This window comes from Microcaecilia unicolor, chromosome 4 (genome assembly GCF_901765095.1).
Source record: "Microcaecilia unicolor chromosome 4, aMicUni1.1, whole genome shotgun sequence".
In the NCBI taxonomy this organism is placed as follows: domain Eukaryota; kingdom Metazoa; phylum Chordata; class Amphibia; order Gymnophiona; family Siphonopidae; genus Microcaecilia; species Microcaecilia unicolor.
Window position 1 is genome coordinate 102056171 of NC_044034.1, and position 22862 is coordinate 102079032.

The window sequence follows — 22862 nt, forward strand, 5'->3', positions numbered from 1 at the left end:
GCTTGGAGAAAAGACAGCTGAGGGAGATATGATAGAGGTCTACAAAATAATGAATGGAGTGGAAAAGGGTAGACGTGAATCACTTGTTTACTCTTTCCAAAAATACTAGGACTAGGGGCCACGAAATAAAGCTACAAAGTAGTAAATTTAAAATGAATCAGAGAAAGTGTTTCTTCACTCAACATGTAATTAAGCTCTGGAATTCGTTGCCAGAGAATGTAGCAAAAGCAGTTAGATTAGTGGGGTTTAAAAAAGGTTTGGATGGCTTCCTAAAGGAAAAGTCCATAGACCATTATTAAAATGGACTTGGGGAAAATCCACTGCTTATTTCTAGGATACACACACAAAATTAGTAGAGCGCTACCAGGAGTACCAGTGTATCGGAGGTTTAAGGGCAAAGTCTCATTTCAACGTTGCAGCTACTTTTTGCGTAGAGTGTAGCTGCATTTGTTGGCAGTATTTCTAGGATAAGGAGCATAAAATGTATTGTACTTTTTTAGGATCTTGCCAGGTACTTCTGACCTGGATTGGCCACTGTTGGAAATAAGATGCTGGGATTGATGGACCTTTGGTCTGTCCCAGTATGGCAATACTTATGTACTTATTTATCTATTTATTTGAAACATTTCTAAACCACATAATTCATTAGTCCTAGATGGTGTACATCAGGAAAATACATAATAAAAGACCCCAAAAGCATAGCAGAATACACAAAAACTACAACAATGAATCATCAAATTAACTCCCCTTACCAAGACTAGAAACTTGCGGCTGCAAGCCTAATACTCAAGCAAAATTGAAAAAGTCTGGGCAAAAAGAAATGATTTTGTTTCCTAAACTGAAGGATCAAAGTTATAATGTGTATGTTCACAGGCAAAGAATTCCAAAGAGATGTGCCTGCAATCTGAAGCATTTCTGAATGGTTAGCTTCAAGTCTAACACACTTTGTAGAAGGAATATCCAATAAAAGTTTATCCGCAGAACGTAAACTATGAGACAGCTGATACAATCTTAAGATAAAGCTAATGCCAGGGGTGCATCATTGCTCAAGGCCTTAAAAATCAAGGTCAACACTTTAAACCTAATCCGCCAAAGTACAGGAAGCCAGTGAAAATCCTTCAAAGCTTATGTAATGTGATCAGATTTTGACAATCCTGTCCGAAGCCTAGCAGCAGAATTTTGTACAATTTGAAGAGAATGAATCGTCGTTTTAGAGCCGTCCAAATGCAGGGAGTTACAGTAATCCAGAACAGATAATACCAAAGCTTGCAAAACTGTCTGGAAATTTACCTCATAACAAATTCTTCACATCTTAATCTTAACCTGAAGAAGGCTTTCCAAACATTCCTTACTTGAAATTTGCAAGTTAGCTTAGAGTCTAACAGAATTCCAATCTCAGTATCTGCAAAGCTGAATGTACTGGGCCAGCGCTCAGGATGTGAATGATTCGAATATCTGCATTTTCCATACCTTTTACTTCAACCTATTGGTGCTAAACCAGGATCTTAACTTCTGAAAGCACATCTTCAAAAAAGAGAGTGTCAGAGACAGAACACTTTACTGAGGAAAATATCCTGAATATAATAAGCATAAAGTCAGTGTTGCATACCCATACCAGAAAGAACACGGCAAATTGGAATCAAGTAGATATAAAACAGACAAAAGAACACACCCCTGCAGTACACCCATAGTAACTGGTATTCAAGATGAGTTCTCCTCACTCAGACTCGAAAATAACGTTCAGATAGAAAAGAACAAAACCTGTTTCAAAGTCACAGGGATGATCTGCTCCAATAGTGACTTGTTCATGATAGTAGATTAAGGATTCAACAAGCCAGCTTTTAAAGATTTAATATTTGATAGAGAACAATTATCCAAGGAACAACGTGAAGGATTCAACTTGCTCAACATAGCCACATTCTCACATGGGGCTTCTCTGATGTCATGTCCTGCAGCAGCAGCTGTAGTATGGGAGCTCATCTTGATTCCTGCGCTTACCAGTACTGTATCTGTCACTCTCTCTGAAGCAGCCCTGATTCCTGATCCACTCCTTCTGGCAGCCAGGCACTGTTGCTGTCAGGGGGTTCTTTGCTCCAGTACTTCCCTCTCAGATGTGGCAGGCTGATTTCCCCTGCAGCTGTGGCTGCTGAGAGGTTTGCTGAAGGTGAAGAACACTTTTCTCTGCTGTGCACAGTAATGCACCCAGAAGAACAAAATAAGTTAAGCAGACACAAAAGAAGTTTGGAAAACTATCATATTTGAACTACTGTCACAAAGCCACTGGTCCTCAGTACTACAGTGGAACAGTTTAAAAGACCTGTCTCCCTTGGCTTAGGGGACAGGTCTGGTCACTGGTCCTTCAGTACCAAGGATAGGACATGGTACCTTGTGCACGCATGGTGAATTCCTACCAGTGGTCAAACAGCTGCTTCTCCAAATTCTACACTACTCATTCTGCAAAGATAGAATAATTCCTTTATTATTCCATACTTCTGAGACTCCTGACAGAGGAAAAACAGGAATACAGCATAGCAGAGTTCCTTGATTATGCAAATTAGATCAGTTTGCTGTTCAGTGGTGCTGCACGGCATATTTTAGTTCAATGTGTATTACATTGTATCAATCTTCATTGTTACAATATTGTTTCTGTGGTCAATCAGGCTCCTGACGAAGGCACACTAGCTGAAACATGGCCATGTTGAATCTTTCGACTACCGGCTTACAATACTTTGGAAGCAATAAAATCTTCTACATTTGATCTAGCTTTGGTTTCCTCTTCTTTTGTTCCCTCAGTTTTCGTTGTTGGCTTTACAGCCTTATTTGCAAATGTGCTGTCCTCTAGCAGGCTGGGGGTGGGGATTCTCTCTCTTACATTCTTTAAAACAGTGTCCAAAACACACTGAGTTAGTATAAGGAGCTCAATCTAACTGCCTTTTTACCCTGGATAGGGCAAATCTCAACATGATTTAAGCATCCTATTCTTCACCTCCATGGTAAGTACGTTTCATAGTTTCCTTCTTTATCCATCTTTGGGTCTTCCTAACCACCTTTCCTCCTCAGGGCTTCTTCAGTCAGGCCTTCTTCAAGTCTCACAGCTATGGACACTTTCTCTCTTCCTTCCTCCTTCTAGCATTCTCTGCCTCTTGGGAGATACGTTCAAGGAACCTCAGAGTATCAACCCCTCCCTTCTTCTTTGTTCACAACCTATCTGTAAGCCTGACTCATTAATTCCCCAATTAGAGTACTTGCTTTGTTCCTCCCCAGCCTTTCCAAATATGGGCAGAGTTTCCAGCTGGTTTGCAGGCTTCCCTGTCCCCACTGTTCTGGGCCACACCTCCCAGTTATTCTCAGCTTGAGCTAACCCATTCTTAAAAGGGTCATCTCCCTTACCTAGGAACATCTTTGATATATTTGCCCTTGAAAAATGCATTACAAACTCATAGTTTTGGTTTTCTTAAAATGGAAGCTCCTTTTCCTGTCATGACAGGTCCTGTACCTGTCACATTATGCAAAATAAATCTATATTATTTTAATAGGTAAAATGATTCATAGTTATAAAAATATACTAAAGAATTTCAGAAAACTTTGCTGCTGAGCCTTTCACCAAGCTGCTGCAAGAAACTAGGGCCCATAACCTGGCTCTGAGAATAAACCTAGTAGTACAGGGCATACCCTAAATGCTCTTCACAGCAACTGCTCTTCTATATGAACTATGGGAACATTGATTAAGAAATGCCTTGCAATCAAGTACTTAAGCATGTCAAGAAGACATGAAAATGTCATATCTAAGCCAATGTAAGCTGTGAACAGCTGATGACATATTTTCCATACAATCCATTAGGTTATAGGCTGTATAAACATATACCATTGATTTCATACACCCTCTTTCTGAAGAAAATGTTTCCATGCACAGATTTCTGAAATATCTTGACTCCAGCTGCATGAATGTTCTCTGGCTGATTTTTGCCACCAATTTTGTTGCTGTTGCACACTTTAGGGGAGCTCTGATCTATAGGTTTTGGCTCAACTACCTCCATTCATGTACCTGTCACTGCAGGTTCACAGGCCTCATTTATTATTTGCTGTTTATCAGTGTTTATCTATTGATAACCTGTTTATCAGTGGAAATATCTAGCACCTAGTTTGTAACCTAAACCTTTCATAAAGCTGCTAATGTGAGTGCCTTGGACAATATGAGGAGGGGAGGGGGACAGAAATCCTTCCCAGGCTGTGACACTACACACCACATCTCTACCACTTTAAGGACTAGTGACACAACCTGTATTTTCTTCTTACATTTTTAATCTTGCAGATTGAGACAGGCAGTTTATACTACATGAACCAGTTGTATTAATAGCTTGTACCCACAGCTAGCAAAGCACAGGAAAAATTATTTTTATTTATAAAATGTAATCAAGTTTTGCTGGCAGTGAGATGCAACAGTGTATATAGCACTGCAACGATCCGAAATGTCCTTCATTTACTACCTGACTGGTACTGAACCAGCAAAGAAAAGGGAAACTGGGTTTAAACTAGTCCAACCATTCTGGAAGCATATTTTCTTTCATTTACATCATTTGTGTTTGGAAAAATAAAACATTTTTTTCCTGTCTTGAACGTAGTCCTCTTTGACTTGAGCACCCAGTCACACACATCATGAGAAACTAAGACACTGAAGTACTATAGGTCTCCATTCATGGCTGCCAACTGCTTAAGACCATTTGTTTCTATCACCATCTCAGGGCTCAATCATGATAGTGGTAGGTTGTGGTTTTTCTTTTTTTTTTTTTCTGAAGTGTGCACTTGTAAAAGGCTCAGTTCGAATCTTCAGCCCTAATACAAATTTGTGCAACAAAAGGCAGAGCCGATCTTAGTTGTTGTGGGGTCATGTGTGGACCAGTTTGATTGGGATCGCCCCTTGGGACTGATAGTCTGCCTCAGTGTGCCAGACCCTTCCCCCTCCCAAAATACTCAGTTTTCAAGAAGCTGAGAATGCACAGGGGAGGCCCATGGGGGAAGAAGGGCTGTGACCCAAGGAAGGCACCATCAACCGCCAGGCTGCAAGTAAAGCATTGCTTCCTCTGGCAGGACATGGATCCCCTTGGAGTGCACAGCTCTATGTGGCTGCCTCTGCTTAAGGCTAGCACTGAACAATAGATCTCCATAAAGGTGTGCTTATACAGTCTGGCTTGAGGCTTTCATCTTTGTGAATAGGGACGATATTGTAAACAGTTGAAAAAATAAATGATTTTCTTAGGAGTGGCAGAAACCCACCTTGGTGGGCAAAAGGAGCAGGGAGTTCCCTTTCAGGTCAGCTCTCCTCTCAAACATTTTGATAACAGTTCTGTACACATATGCTGTATATAATCCCATCAATAAACCAAAGTGGGCTTATCTATGGGTCATTCTCATCAGTGCATAGCACTCTTGTGATTATTGTACTTCCATAAAGCCAGCAGACAGTGGCTGTGCTGAAGTTGCTTCAGAGGATATAGCCAGTGTTATATATGCCCCTGGTGTGGGAAGAACTCTTAATTCAGGGTGAGCTTATACAGTGTTCAAATTAAAGACAAAAGGTTTAGAGGAGATGTGCAAGTGAGACTGGGGAGTGATAAAAATAAAATCTGTAAATCTTCTGGCTGGATGAAAGTTTGTGCTGAGCATGTACAAAAGTATTGCCATACTGGGATAGACCAAAGGTCCATCAAGCCCAGCATCCTGTTTCCAACACTGGCCAATCCAGATCACAAATACCTGGAAAGATCCCAAAAAAGTACAAAACGTTTCATGCTACTTATCCCATAAATAAAGGTCTATGGACTTTTCCTTTAAGAAGCTGTCCAAACTTTTAAAAACCCCGCTAAGCTAACCACCATTACCACATTCTCTGGCAACAAATTCCAGAGTTTAATTACATGTTTACTGAAGAAAAAGTTTCTCAGATTCGTTTTAAATTTACTACGTTGTAGATTCATTGTATGCCCCCTAGTCCTAGTATTTTTGGAAAGAGTAAACAGACGCTTCACATCTACCCTTTCCACTCTACTCATTTTATAAACCTCTTGTCATAAATGCCCTCAGCTGTCTTTTCTCCAAGCTGAAGAGCCATAGCCGCTTTAGCCTTTCCTCATAAGGAAGTCGTATCATTTTCGTCACCCTTCTCTGCACCTTTTCTAATTCCACTATATCTTTTTTGAGAGGCAGTGACCAGAATTGAACACAATATTCAAGGTGTGGCCACACCATGGAGTGATACAAAGGCATTATAACATTCTCATGTTTTCCATTCCTTTCCTAATAACTCCCAACATTCTATTTGCTTTCTTATTCACTGCTGCACACTAAACAGAGAGTTTCAATGTATCATCAGCGATGACACCTAGATCCTTTTCCTGGGCAGTGACTCTCAAGGTGGAGCCTTGCATCACTTAGCTATAGTTTGGGTTCCTCTTTCCCACAAGCATCACTTTGCACTTGCTCACATTAAACATCATCTGCCATTTGGATGCCCAGTCTCATAAGTTCCTCTTGCAATTTTTCACAATCCTCTTATGATTTAACTTTGAATAAATTAGTGTCATCATCAAATTTAATTACCTCACTAGTTATTCTGATCTCTAGATCATTTATAAATATGTTAAAAAGCAGCAGTTCCAGTGCAGACCCCTGGGGAACCCCACTATCTACTCTTTCCCATTGAGAATACTGACCGTTTAACCCTACTCTGTTTTCTCTTAACCAGTTTTTAATCCACAATAGGACATTACCTCCTGTCCCGTGACTTTCTAATTTTCTCAGGATTTCATGAGATACTTTGTCAAATAACATTTGAAAATCCAGATACACAATATTGACTGGCTCATCTTTCTCCACGTTTATTCACCCCTTCAAAGAAATGTAGATTGGCAAGACAAGTTGGCTTTGTCTCATTAATCCATGCCTCTATATATGTTCTGTAATTTTGTTCTTTAGTTTTGTGCCGTAAAGTGGTAGTTGCTGTGTACTTTTTGTGGTTCCCTGAGGGCGGGTTGTGGGTGAGGAGGATGGCTGAGAGTTAAAGGGGTCAAATTTGTGGTGGTTTGGCTGAGAAGATGGAATGTGGTTTGGGGGAAGGAAGTAGAGTTTCTATTGGGAGTTTAGGTAGCAATGGAGAGAATTTATTGTATATAATTTTTATTAGATTTTAATACTTATACAGATATTATAATACTGCAAAGTATAATACAGCCATTAAGTAATAAATTTTACAAATCAGGAAATCAAGAAAATGTTCTCTTCTTATAACATGGCTTCCTTAGACCTCAATGTGAAAAGAAAAAAGGGGGGGGGGTAGGAATATAGTGAAGTTAAACACAATATACATAAATCATTATAATCTAATTATGGTTCCGTCGTTCCTTACTTCTTTATTACTCTACAGATTACTTACTGTCTAGGAAGGTCTGGAGTTGGTTAGGCAAATAATAAACATATTTTATCTGATTTAGTCTAATAATACATTTACAAGGGTAGGCCAGGAGGAATGAAGCCCCCAATTCCAAAACTTTTGGTCTCATAGAAAGAAATATTTTTCGTCTTTCTTGAGTGGACTTAGTCACGTCCGGGTAAAGCCAAATTTTTTCCCCAGCAAACAAACGGTCAGTTGATTTAAAATACAAACGCATTATTGCATTTAAGTCCTGCTGAAATACAAATGAAACGATTAATGTCCCTCTTTCTGTTACATCTTCAATTGATTGTTCCAAAATATCTAACGTTTTGCAGGTCTATTGACTTCTCTGAGTCTATTTTTTTCATTGTAGATGGTATGTAATAAATTTTATTCAACGGTGGAAACACTTCTTGGGGAAATTTCAAATTTTCTTTTAAATACCTGCAAAACATGTCATTCGGGGACACTCCTAACAGTCTAGGAAAATTCAATATTCGGAGATTTAATCTCCTATTATAGTTCTCCACTTGCTCTATCCTCCTTCTTAAATCCATATTATCTTTTATCACAGCGATTTTAAATTCTTCAGTTTGTTTAGACTGTCCCTGCAAGGCCTCCATTTTCAAAGAAAAATCTTGTTTCACCAACTCATGGGAGTTCTTCACCTCCTGTATATTTGCATTCAATATCTTTACCTCTTCAGAAGATTGTTTCAATATTTTGTCCATTTCTACCAGCTTCAGCCAAATCTTACCCAGGCTCACCTCCATCTCTCCGGCAACCGCAGAATTCTCTCCAGATTCGAGCTCCCCTCTGGGCTCCTCGGGATCGCCCCTTCTGGGCTCCACAGGGAACCCTGTTCGAATCGCAGCAGTTGCAGGGCAAGGAGGCGTCATAGAGCTTGGTGGGGAGAGAGATGTTTCAATTTCCAGCGGGGGAACCGCTTCACCGGTTCCTCCCGCTATGGACTCCACTTCACCTCGTCGGGAAAGAGCGGGGAAGAAGCGTTCCAGGCCCACAGTTACCGGCGTGGACGTTCCAGAAGGTAGGGGATTCTTCCGAATCGTTCCCTTTCGTTTTGTATGGGGCATGTTGTAATTGAGGCAATAGGAAAAGACAAGTTTAGCAACTGTGAAGCGGAGAGCACTTCAAACGTTACCGCTCACGGCGCCATCTTGACACGCCCCCCCCCATGGAGAGAATTTAGTAGCTTTTATTATCTAGTTTTATTTTGTAACTTTGTTGTTACAACAAAGGGGGGCCTCTGATTATTGTATTATGGCGCTTGTTTAAACAAACAAAAAACCATCTAAATAAAAAGGCCATACTCTCATCATCACCAGTAAAGAGTCAACTAAGAGAAAAAGGAATAGTTTGGATGAATTTAAAAAGCAGAATCAGTTCAATATTTTAAGAGAAAACTATCCTAAAAATGCTTAGCAAGGCAGTCAGAGGCTATCGATCAGATACTTCAAGATAAAATGAAGCAGCTGGCAAAGTCTTCCTCTGCATTTCTTATTCAAAACCATCCTCTTCTAATCAAACAAAAAAAACCCTTACACAAATACCTTACCAATACAAAATACCCTCCAACCTCCATATACATTCCTAGACATCTCTCCACTCAATGTATTCTTGCATATTCCCTTCCCCAACCTATGTAAAGCATCAAAAGTCTTACCAGACATCCCTCATAAGCAAGTACAATGAGTTTAAGATCCTGAAAAGAGGAGGCATACTAGAATAGGCCCCAAGACTAAATACAGAAAGAGGTAAAATGAAGACACTGCAATGTTTGTTAAAGGTAAATCTTTGTTGAGAGCCAGGTGCAAAAATATATGTTTGAAAAGGAAGTGAGCAAATTTAGAATCCTTGTTGAGATGTTTGACAGTTTCAGACTTGTGCCATCTCAACAACTTGTGTGTACTATCATATCTGTCCAGTTGTATTATGTCTGTTTCTGTATGAATAGCACATTAACTACATTTGACATAGTCTGACTACAGAAATTATAGTCTTTTTTTTGTAAATGAATGAGTTCTTATCTTTTCTAAGTGAAGAACTGACAACACATTTTTGCTAAGTGTTAAGCTTTAAACTATAAATCAACAATCAGTTTTTTTCTGCTAGTGTTTGCATCCGCTCCCAAATTCAATTCCATATTTTTGCATCTGCAGCAAGGGGTAACACTTTGCTCTTTGCCTGTACCAATGCTTCCCAGGTTTTGTTTGCCTATGACTCCATTTTAACATGTGAAAACTTTGCACAACCCGAGCCCCACCATGTGTCTCACACTCCATGCAGATTTATAGCATCAGCTGATAATGCCTTTCTTTGATCCCATGTGGTCCAAGCTTTAGCTTTCTATCAGCCTCTGTGGGCTGACATCACTTTTGTTTTTTGTTTTTTTGGTACTGTGATTGCCACCCCAAAATGAGAGTTTTCTGATTGTATTTGGGGTCATAATTTACAGATTGGGAACTGCTGACCTATACAATTGCTTTGAAATTAGCAGCACCCACTTTAATGTTTCTGTATTTGTAATTTGATAAAAACAAAATGGAGCACACTTGTATACAAAATAATTTATTACAGAAATACATGTTGGCATTATTTTACAGTGACTTTTCCCCTTTGCCAGATTTGAATCCAAACAGGGGAAAAAAAGGAGATTATCTTTATTAGAACAATTTGTCTTAATAAAATCCTCCTTTATGAACCTATATTTTCCATGCTGAATGTTGGTAATTGCTAGCTAAATACGTGCAGTGAAAAGGTTTGCTTACCTGTCAGGTGATCTCCATGGACTTCAGAATAATCAGCCACACAAGTCCTCTAATGGCATCAACTTGAGAGCATTTCCACAGCTGCCTGGAAAAATCCTAGGTTTTTCTGTGTATATGCAGGACTTGTCATATAACCACCACCATGCAGGCCTCCTCAGACTTGTATATAAAGTCTAATTGAGAAACAGTGTGTAATGGATTATTCTGCTTTCCACAGTGAAAGCTGTGGGATAAATCAGATATGTAAGTGGATGATGTCAACTGATGGCACCAACATGAATGTTTTTCACAAACTCAGAAATCTCCCCTCCCAAAAAGTTTTTAAAAGCACCTGAGGGAGTTCTTTTGCACCTGCTGCTTCATGTGTCCCCTAACCTCTACTACAGAGCTAAGGAATCCACACCCTGGGAATACAAGTGAGCATCTGTGTCCAATTTATCCTAAAGTGAATACCCATTACAGGTATGCAATCTTCCTTTCTCTGTCAACAAGCAGGATGAATCAACTACACAATTGAATAGTCCCATTGCTGAGGTTTGCTGTGTTTTGATATACTTAATTTCTAATGTCAAGCTGGCCAAGTATGTGGTGAGAAGAGTTAACTATTCATTAGAAAAGCCTTGTAGACCTTCTCCAAATGCATTCTATGACATTCAGTCTAGATAGCAATGAGATACATATGAATGAATGGCAATGTTGAAATTCCACATTTTCAATTGAAAGTGAAGAACAGCAAGTGACATTATTGTGGCAAGTTGCAAGTCTTGCTAGGACATAGCAATGGAATTTGCAGTCTGCTAGTCAGTTTGATAGTTATTTTAGCCACTGCTGGTCCTAGTTTGCTAGGAGGAAAGGCTATGTCAGCACCCTTTTACAAACCAACATTTGCAAGGTTTGTGTACCTATGGGCCTGAGAAGAACATAAGATGTGCCAGGCTGGTTTAGATCAAAGGTCTGTCAATCCCAACATCTTGTCTCCAATAGTGACCACTTCAGAGCACATGTACCAGGGTAGGATCCTAAAGAATAGATCAATTCCTTCTTGCTCATTCCCAGGGATAAACAGTGGTTTTTAAAATCTAGATGGATAATAGCAGCTTCTGGCCATTTCCTCCAGGAATTTGTCTAATCCCCTTTACACCCAGCTTGCTAACTGCTCTGATCACATCTCCTCTGGTAAGCACTATGATTGAATGATTGATTGATATAAAATGCTGACAGTACTTCTGATAAAAACTACATTGAGTGAAAGAACAGAAGGTATGAAAAACAGATGAGTGCATAAAAATCAGATAACCTTTGAGTGGAAGTTTCCACTACTAAGAAGAGAATCTTTCAAGGTTGGTATTTCAGTTGTGCTAATTTCACAGGCTCATGATCTGAACTAGAACCATATCGAGGTCCCATGGAGCTTGTGGTCTCCTGATTATTTTTTTTCTACAACACTTTCATGAATTTAGTCACTAATGGATGCAGTGACAGGTGTTTCAAACTATGTGAGAAAGGTATGGTGCTGTATTTAGATGCCCTTTCACTGACCAGAAGATGAAAGGTGGGACAGCAATGAAGTAGGTGATTGAGTCAAGCTTTTCCTATACACACCCGATAAAGAATTTCTGGGATTTGAAACTGTAATATTATTTTGTGGATTGCTTTTAAAAGTTATTGAGATATCCTCCACTTTCTAAGAAAAGTAGAGGCATCAGATCAATGAGCACTAAGAAACTGATAAGAGGGAATAGAATCCTCCCTTGATCTTGACTAAGGAGTAGAAAATTTCAATTGATGAACTGGTATCTTGATAGATAATTGACCCAGATAAAGATATTAGATTTGACTAGGCCAGGGCAGGGTTATTGCTATTACAGAGTTCTTTCCTGTTTTATTTTCTGTGGTCTTAGTACCAGAATGGAGGGGGAGAGAAATAGACATAAAGAAGTAGTACTCCCCAAATATCTGTTCAAAGGGTCCAAGGTCAGTTTGTATTCACCCAGTCTCCTGGAATGCAAGTACTGAAGCTTCTGATCTTCCAACATAAAGAGATCTATTGCTGGGACAATCTACTGGAAGCCAACATCTTCTATTACCTCTTGGCACATGGATCATTCATAAATTTCCAGGTAACACCTATCTCCAATCACATTCTGTACTCCCAGAAGTCATGCTGTTGGAAGGCACATCTGCTAAACAGCAGTTAAATTCAAGAACTGGAGGACCGTTTCATAGCTAGTTCCTCCTGGTTTGTTAATAGTCAACATTGCCACTTGGTTGTCTAGATCAAAATTTGTTTTCCTGACAGCACACTGGCAAAAGTTCTGAGAGCACTGAAGACTGCTTTTAGCTCAAGTTTGATATATAGGGATAGTACACAAGTTACCTTAATTTCAGCAATATATTCAGCTTTGACCAGCAAGATCAACGCAGATTCCAATATTAAAACCTAGACAGCGGCAGCGTAAAACACAATAATCTAGAACTACAGGAACAAAGCATACATGTCAATTAACTAAAAAATCATGTACCCTAATTTCTGATATATAAATATAGAGATCAAAAGTGCACCTCCATCATGTGCCAATGTGTATAGCCTAAATAAAAAAAATATTTTTGTTAATCAGACTATTGCACATGCAGATTCACCTTCAACATGTATCTTTGCCTTTTGTCTCAATAAAAGAAAATCTGTGTTATATGCATATATACATGCTGGATGTAGACTTTTCCAGTTTAAAAGAAAACGATGGTACATTTTTAAGTTGAGCAGAATTGGTCTGGTTCTTTAACCTGGTTCCTAACAAGAGTATTTACTGATACTCTGTATAAGAACATATGTATGTATCTACCCACACACATACATATCTAGGTTAATATCACATGATGATTAGACTTTTTGGAGTCCCTGGATCAAGTTGTTACACATTTCTTGCTACTGAATGGAAGACCAAACTAAGCTGTTTCTTCTTATTTGGTGAATCAGCTGATCAGACTGGATTTTCAGCAATGCTTAATGAGCTTTTGACCTCTTGGTCTTTTCCAAGGCAGATTCAACTATCAGAATGGTGTGGTAACTGGGACTTACTAAACCGGGGGGCAGGTTGCATTTGAAACATTCTTCTCTGTACACTCTGAGAAAGCTGGTGGCCAAATACTGACACCAGCTTCCTAGGGGAATTGAGAATCTTTAGAAACCTTAATAGAAGTGCCATGATTTTATCCTCTACTTCTAAATTAAAGGAAATGGTGTCATTCATTCTCTATGCACAAAAGCTGGGAAGGGGCAGACTTCAGAAGATATATTCCTGATCTGAAGATGAGAGGCAACCGAGAGGGACTGTATCCTCTCACTTTTCAGATCTAGAAGCGAACCCTCTTGATGACTCTGATTCAGAATATGGATATTGGAAGTGGATCCAAGGTCTCAGAAAGTATTTACCCTAGAGTTACAGCCTCAAAGGGCCTCTAGGGATCAACCACTATTATCTATAAAAGTATAAAAAGTCTTCCTTTCTCTGAAGCTGTTCAGCTTTTATTCAGTGCACACACTGCCACTAAAGACTCAAAGTACGAAAAACTAATACTGGTGTTAAAACACTAGCTCAGCTGGTACTTTTCAACTGATCTCCTTCCAAACCTGTGCTCAAGGTGCTGTTAATGCCTTGAACAGGCCTCCATCTCAAAGTCCTCTAAGACTCATACCAAAGTAATTCAGTAGCCACAGGACAGATGTCAATTGTGAATGACTGAACCCTTCTTACATACTATATTTAAATCTTTTATTTCAGGTTCCTAATATGAATTTTACCACTACAAGTAGGACAACACAATCTGTGTTTTTCCTTTTTGTAAAGAATAAAAGGTGTTTGTGGGGGAGGTGGGGATGAATTTTATTTTGTTACAACCACCTGATTCATTTTTAGCCTGCAATACATCAGTCATGGGTTCATTTTACAAAGTTAGCCAAGAAGAGCCCTTGAAAGTTATTTCTACAAATACTACCTCTAGTCTCCATAAGGCTCTGCAGTGGATATTATGAAAATGGCATGGCTTGTACTGGCCCCATTTCTGCATATGTTAATGAAAGTTTGTTTGCTTGAGGGCTTAGTGTCTTGGATCTAGAAACACTTGCATTTGCTTGGTTTAAAATAAAACAGGCCAAACTCCTTAGAAGATTGAGAACTATCATTCAGTCTCATGACTTTCCTTCTTAGCTAAGTTGGTCAGAAGTCAGTTGCAAGACTTTTGGATACTTATGCATTGCTAGATACAAACCAACATGGGTTCTGTCCAAACCATAGACAATATTAGTTTCAGTTATAAACTTAGTGCTCCCTGTAACAATAGTAAAAGTGATTTTGCTATAGTTAACCATATTATTCTATTACATAGATGTTCAGAATTACATATGTACTCTATGATTTATCAATAGTTTTTTTTAATATCTTGTAGAGCCTAAGTTAGGATGGGGGCTGCCATATCAGAATGGACGGACTGTGAATATGGAGTACCACAGGGTTCAGTCCTCACCCTCTTACTATTTATTACCCCTGTGTGCATTAAGAAATGTGACAGAATGCTGAATGTATACTGATACGTTTTTCTGAATTTCAGTCAAGCTACTACACTACCTTCTGTGAGAATGGGTTTAGTTTTGAATTGATTTACATTAGAAACACTTTGATAGCCTGAGATTATATGATTCAGTTACTTGGAAGGAGATGATAATGGAAGGGTTTGCCATTTCTTTACGTTTATAAGTAAAATGTTGAATTACCAGGAGTGGCCCTCAAAATGCTACAGGAGGTGGCTCCAAGAATTGTCACCAGGCCCCCGAGTGTGATCACAATATATCATATTCTACAGAGCTATGTTGACTGCCAGTACGTTTTTGCATTCAGTTTAAACTACTTTGGTTTGGAAGAGTGTTCATAATATAAGATTGAGTCAGCTTAGTGGAACCTTAGTTATACATTCCTGCATATGTTTTGTACTCTAGTTTGCAGGGATTTTGGACTTGAAAATTGGTTATATTGTTTTCAATAGCTTGAAATCAATTTCTTGGGAATGCTAGGATGCGGATTTTCATTGTTTTAGGAAATATTATTAAACACGGAGGCTTCTGGGGATAATTAAGATGGTGTAAAGAGAAATTTTTGAACACATTTTCCTGTCTGATTTTACTTTGTGTTAATATTGTATTGTTTTTAATATGGTAACTTGCCTAGAAATTTATATAAGCACAATACAAATACTTAAATCATCATACACCAGGTAGAATTATGATACATAAAGATAAACTAACCTCCTGCTGTAGCTATTTAGGAGGTGGATCATGGGCAGTTCAAATCTGTGTGCGCTCAGATCCATTCAATGATAGAGCTGAGATCACCAATGCTTTAAAATATGCTGAGGCTCCCTAAGACTTTAACTCAGGGTTTAATCTATAGGCCAAAATAAGTGGAACTGTGGCTCTAGGGAAATGGCAAGCCAGGAGCAATGGAAGAAGTGGGGCAGGATGAGGAGTACAATGACTTCTTTGTTCTGTTCCAGGTTTACCCCTTCCCCTCCTCTGCCCTAGAGCCTGACTGGGAGGGGCTTTGATGTCTGGAAAGAAGTGGAATAATGTTTCTGGCAGTTCACCCAGAAATTAAGTCCTCCTTGACACTAAACTAGATAGAGGCTCCCTCAGTGCTTAAACATCTCTGGCAACTGGTACAGCAGACTTGAGTAGATGTCACAAGAAAAATCAGGTCTTAGCCTCAAATATTACATGAAGATGTTGTGATGATCCATGAGATAAATCAAAGGTGGACTGAGAGCAAATTTTGAAGTTGAGTGAAATTTCTTGGCCAGGGTGGGAAAAACAGCTGAAGAAAGGCTAGATTTCACAGTGATAAATTTAAAGGCAAGGCCATAACAAAGCAGCGACCCAAAGATCATTTTATAAAACATTTCACTCATTGCAGAGCTAGTAACTAGCACTGAAAATAAAGCTTAAGTATGGGGGTACAATAGGCACAGAAAAAAGAAAAAAACTCAGTGCTAGAATACACCTCTAGAGTCTCCAAGGACAAAAAATGACTAAAGTGACATGGGAGTAAGACACCATCTAGGGTTTATCAGACAGTTGTGGAAAAGCTCTGTGTTCATGCCACCAGACACCATCACCCATTTGAGCTGATCATGCTTCAGAAACATAATGATTCTGTTGCAAGAAACGTTACCCACTGAAGAAGCTGTACTCTCTGTACAAGGAGTCACAGTTCTGTAAAAGTGAGACACTTGTACAATGAACAATTATTGAAATTCAGTCATTCTATCTTGAAATTACAAACTTTAACAGCTAATTAGCTTTTAACGGTTCAAACTCAAATGCCATTTTGTTGATATCTTTATGCACTTAATAGTGAATGTGCTAAAATACCCTTACTGTTGAGTTCCTCTCTAATTTACAAACTTTTCTAAGTGCTGATTTGAAGGAACTTTAAAACCGTCAACACAAATACCAATCATCAATTGCTTTGAAGAAACCAAAGCAGTGTTACAGTTTTAAGCAAACTTCCTAGTCTCTCTCAAAACAGGAAGTATAATTAGCATTTCCTATCCCTTAAGTAAGAAAGGGAGTCTTATAGAAGTTATTTATAATTAGGCACCAAGTAAACTATTGACTTATGGGACTCTCAAAGCTTCATCATCTTTTAAACTTCACTAACATGCATTTAACAGAATAAAGCATTTTATGTTAAACAGTATTAATTCACAAATATTTGAAGGAACTTTCTCCTTACTTGGAAGAGTTCATTTAGAACCATTTTTATACTTCAACCATTAAAAAAAAATAACACAAGGACACACAATACATATGCATGTGAAACACAATGAATGTGTTTAAGCATTCTGTTTTTCTTGCCTATAAAAGCATTCAACTGAAAATCAGAAACTGCCATTTGCTAAATATACCCAATCTAGGACTTGCAACGAGTTAAGCAAACTAAGGGTTTCTCTTATCAAGTTATGCTAGTGGTTACTGAGTGGCAATGCCAACCGAGTCCATTCAAAGTGAATGGGCTTTGTTGGCATTACTGCACCAGGAGCTGCTAGCACAGCTTAATAAAAGAGGCTCTAAATGTACATATCCATCAACCACTGCTGCATGTAAGCATGCAATGGATAAAATATGTGCAAAACAGCCAACAGTTTCAGTGTTTTTCAAAAAATTGAATGAAATAATTTTTTTTTAAAAGATTAACCTCAAAGAAAAACTGTGGAACATAACTCAAGCAGTATTCATATTTTTCTAAACCTGCTACACTGATGTATTTCATTGACAAGAAATTACCTCATTTATTTTCTTATGTAGCAAAAACCTGGATGAAAACAGAGTCCTTAAATATAATGTTCATAATTAGGGGATTCTGTTGTTAAAAGACATAAAACTGTACAAGTATTAACATGTGCTGATTAGAGATTGTTACATAACCATTGGCAGTTCTTTTGTGAGGAGGGGAAAAGCGGGAGACAAGCTAGCTGGTTATTCACTTAACCAGCCAAATGTTCATTCTCTTTTGGAGTGCAATATTAAAATGCATCTGTAGTGATCTGTAGTTACGAGAGTCTGTGGTAAGCTGAAGTTTTAGTCTCATCAATGTTTCAGATTTCATTGGAGAGCACATCATGGTTAAGGGTCGTGTGGTTCAGTGATGCAGTGCTACTGTCCTCTTCATTTGTGGCAGGTAGAAAAGCTGGCGTAAATGAGAAGAGTTTATGACATGCTGTCCGATACTCTTCATACTGAGTATTGCAGTTTCCAAAGCTGCTATTAAACAGCGCCTCCAAGACCATTGTTAAAGTCTAAAAGAAAACCAGCACTAGTTTAAAGCAGGAAACGGAATAACTGCAGACACGAGAGCCAAGAGAAATACCAGTGCTAATGAAGGTACCTTCATGTGTGTAACACACTGTATGGTCTATCTTCACCTTGATTAGGCTAACAGTTAAAAAAAAATTAATATAAATATCATAGGAACATATTTGCTGTACATAGTGTGTAATTTGTTGCTTCTATCTCCTGGCCAATTTTATAGTTACTTATGTACATAGGCAGAAAAACTGTTTTACTCACAAAAAGCTTCATAAAATTACCCCCTTAAATCACTAATATGGTTTAGTAAATTTACTATAGCTTATTTGTCTGTTGTAATTCTGCTCAAATTGTGCATGTTCTGCTGTAAACTGCTGAGATAGTGTTTTGGTCCAAATGAGTGGTATATCAGGTTTTCTGCAAGTAAATACATAAATAATATATATAACACACTATTGAGTTCTCTACTGCACCTCAAAGTAAGCTTCATTTGTATATGTATGGTGCCCTCTACTGAAACTGCAACTCTCCAATAATTTTTCCAAATGGCAACAAAAATAAAAAGCTCACTAACTATTGAAAGTGCACCTTTTACTCATAAAAGGTGCACTTTCAATAGTTGAACTTAGTCTGAACTTCGGGCCGAAAGTGGTGAACTGGATAGAAACTGGTTAACTGACAGGTGGCAGAGGGTGGTGGTAAATGGAATCTGCTCAGAGGAAAGGAAGGTGAACAGTGGAGTTCCTCAGGGATCGGTGCTGGGGCCTGTTCTGTTTAATATATTTGTGAGAGATATTGCTGAAGGGTTGGAAGGAAAGGTTTGCCTTTTTGCGGATGACATGAAGATAGCCAATAGAGTGGATACCCTGGAGGGAGTAGAAACGATGAGAAGGGATCTCCAAAAGTTAGAAGAATGGTCGAGGGTCTGGCAGTTAAAAATTTAATGCCAAGAAGTGTAGAGTGATGCATTTGTGGTACAGAAGCCCAAAAGAGAGGTACCGAATAGGTGGGGAGAGATTAGTAAGCTCGACTCAGGAGACAGACCTTGGGGAGTTGGTGTCCGAGGATCTGAAGGTGAAGAAACAATGTGACAAGGCGACGGCCGTGGCCAGAAGAATGCTAGGCTGCATAGGGAGGGTTATAACCAGCAGAAGAAAGGAGGTGTTGATGCCCCTCTACAAGTTGTTGATGAGGCCCCACTTGGAGTATTGTATTCAGTTTTAGAGGCTGTATCTTGCTAAAGATGTAAAAGGACTGGAAGAGGTGCAAAGAAAAGTTACAAAAATGGTATGGGATTTGCGTTGCAAACCGTACGAGGAGAGACTAGCCGACCTGAACATGTAGATCTTGGAGGAAAGGAGAAACAGGGGTGTCATGATACAGACTTTCAAATATTTGAAAGGTATTAATCCACAAACGAACCTTTTCCGGAGACGAGAAGGTGGTAGAACTAGAGGACATGAATTGAGGTTGAAGGGGGGCAGACTCAGGAGTAATGTCAGGAATTATTTTTCCACGGAAAGGATGGTAGATACGTGGAATACCCTCCCGCGGGAGGTGGTGGAGATGAAAACGGAAATGGAATTCAAACATGGGTGGGATAAACACAAAGGAATCCTGATTAGAAAGGAATGGATACGGAATCTTAACAGAGATTGTGTGGCAACGCCGGTAATTGGAGAGTAAAACCAGTGCTTGGTGGACTTCTACTGTCTGCACCCTGATCGTGGCTGAATAGATATGGATGGGCTGGAGTGTAAATTTTAAGGGGCTTCGATGTTAGCTTCAGAACATTTATTACAGGAACAGTGCTGGGCAGACTTTTACGGTCTGTGCCCTGAGAAAGGCAGGGACAAATCAAACTCTGGTATAAAGTATCACATACCATGTAAAATGAGTTTATCTTGTTGGGCAGACTGGACGGACCGTCATGTACTATGTTACTATAAAGGGAAGAGAAAGATGACACTAAGAAGTATTAGGAAGTCATTTTATTTTTCCTTTACCTTTGCTTTCAATAAATTTTCTGCTCCTCCACAAACTGTAAATACCCTTTTTATGCCAGTGCTCTGCAACTAGAAATGCACTTCCTTAGAGGGTAAATTGGTCTCAGACAGGGACCCCCCAACTACAGGGCAAACTCCAAAAGCAATTTTTACATTCAAAAATATGCTTTTTAAATAATCACTCTTGATATACATCCTAAAGAAAAATATATTGTAATAGAGAATACAACATTCAATTTAACCTATGGAACATAAGAGTAGCCATACTGGGTCAGACCAATGGTCCATCTAGCCCAGTATCCTGTCTACCAAACAGTGGCCAAGCCAGGTCACAAATACCTGGAAAAAAAGGATATATATCCAAAATAGCCTGCCACATTCCTAAACCCAAATTAACTATACCATCTTCTAACACATGTCCTTTTCAATTAGGAACTGTCAAGTTTGGAAGGATCAAAGAGAATTTATTAAGCCTCCTGATATTTAACCATGTACTTACAGGGGAACTGCAAAACAAAAAAAATAAAGAAGCTCCCAAAGCAAGGGCCTATTTCTTTAACTGAAGAGATTTTTTTCTGTTGTAGCTAAGTGGCCTGTGCAGTATCAAGGAAAATCTGATTAGACTGGCCATAAAATAATTCAGTTTGCTTAAATGTTATCTTTGGAAAAAAAAATCTATTTTTTTTCCTGCTCAGATGAGGGTAACCAAAAGGGTGGCTAATGAGGAAACAACATTCTGGGATGCTTCTAATAAAGCCATCAAATCTAAGGAATCAAATAAAAATATCCTTTATTTCAAGTTCATGTACTTCCACACTGACAGCCTATTTACAAAAACAATCTCTGCATGACAACTTCTAGGTCAGTTGGGGGGTCTTTTACTAAAGCTTAGCTCGAGTTATATGCAGCAGGGCCCATTTTATTCCTATGGGCCCTGCTGCACATAATTTGGGCTAAGCTTTAGTAAAAGACCTCCTTTGGATCTTTAAAATTCAGACATAACTTCCTCTTAGTACCAAAAGGATATTTGGGTTCCTTGGGTCACCAACCTTCCAACGTTTTATAAAGAAATCACTAACAAAAAGTGGAAAAAACATATTGGACTTATAAAACAAACTAAGGGCCCTGTTTACTAAGCTGTGCTGTAAGCATGGCTAGCATTTTTAGCGCTAGAAACACCCATATATTCCTATGGGTGTCTCTAGCATTAGCGTGTGCGGTAAAAACGCTAGCGCATCTTAGTAAACGGCCCTAAAATTTAGATTTTATTTCATTTTGGAAACATTTCTCTTAGAACATCACAGTCCTCTATATTACTTTTCTTCAAAAACCCACAGACACAATTTGATGCATTTAAGCTGGATAAATTTAACAAGGTACTCCATGTATGTTATGGTGTGATCTGCCGAGAGTTGTAGAATTGTGTGGAATAGAAAATTTTTAAATAAATAAATGAGAGAATTATTGGGCACTTGTAGGTATTTAAAGCTGACTAGATGAAGAGAGAGGCAGACCTTAAAACCATGTACTATTTTCATGCATATAGATAAGAAAACATACCTTTACATTTCTATCTATCATAGTTTCATCCAATCTAGTGGCAATAGCAATTGCTTTCTCTTGTCTTGACTTATCCAAAAAATACATCATCTTAGCACCTACAAGAAAGCAAAAAAAAAACAAACAATCTTCACATGTTAAGTTTGTTTTCACACGTTTGGTAGTATCCTAAGGAAAACATTACTAAGGAGACAGTTAAAAAGATGTTTAAAGTAAAAATCTAAATAAATTTTATCTCTAAAGGTTCAAGCTAAACTGGAACGTTTCATGGTCTTACAGCTAAATTGCCTGCTACTGGTCTTTTATGTTTTGTATATTCTTTTTAGCCTACTCTGACATTTGTGGAAGCCCTATACTATAATTCAATACACCTCTCTTTCCAGCAATGGTGTAGCCAGAGGACCAATTTTGGGTGGGTCTGAAATTTTCTTTCTGCCCCCACCCTCTATTCCTTCCTCCCCCACCTGTGGTCTAGCATCTCTCTCTCCCACTTCTCTCCCCACTGGTATCTGGAATTTCTCCCATCTCTCAATCTGCTCCCCCTTCCTCCATGTATCTTTAAAAACCTCTCTTCTTGATGTCACCAGCAGCGATTCACACAAGCTCTTCACAACAGTCCCAGTGCCTTCCCTCTGTTATAATCCCACCTCTGTGGAAACAAGAAGTTGCATTCGAGGGAAGGCGCTGGAGCTGGTGTGAGCAGCTTGTGTCAACTGCTGCTCACTGCCAGCGACCTCTGGAAGGGAAGTTTTAAAAGGTGTGTGTGACAGATTAGTGAGTGAAAGAGAGGCAGATAAGTCTGGAGCCTTCAGCTGCTGGGGCTTGGATATCTAGGATTACCATATGGCTCCATCAGCCAAAATAAGGTACACAGTAGTTAACAGTTATCTATAACAATATCTGATTCCTTGATCTTGTCTCTAAAATGGTTTTCTGCATGACATGGCACATAAAGCCTGTCCAGCATATTCCAAGGCTTAAAGCTCACAACTGTTATGGACTGCTAATGCCAAGAACTATGGCAGAAACTCTTAATGTCATTTTGAAAGCATTATACATTGGAATGGACCAGATGCTTCCCATGCTCCTCACTAGATAAATTAATTTTTATTGTTTCTCTGGAGAGAGAAACTTGGAGAAATCTTAGGGACCCTCCATAATGGAAAGCTTGTACTTGATCACATAAATCTGACAGGCTCTGAATGACAGCTAAGTACACA

At 38.9% G+C, this 22862-nt stretch overlaps 1 protein-coding gene across 1 annotated transcript in view; it reads right to left on the minus strand.

Annotated features, from left to right (window-relative positions):
- Nucleotides 1-14676: 14676 nt before the first annotated feature.
- Nucleotides 14677-22862, minus strand: part of NAA16 (N(alpha)-acetyltransferase 16, NatA auxiliary subunit) — a 444477-nt gene continuing 436291 nt past the window's right edge. The window contains exons 19-20 of the mRNA XM_030200546.1: nucleotides 21643-21740; nucleotides 14677-18066 (exon numbers count right to left, since the gene is read on the minus strand). Coding sequence (XP_030056406.1) covers nucleotides 17866-18066; nucleotides 21643-21740 — 299 coding nt within the window. The 3' untranslated portion in view covers nucleotides 14677-17865. The remainder of the gene's footprint in view (nucleotides 18067-21642; nucleotides 21741-22862) is intronic.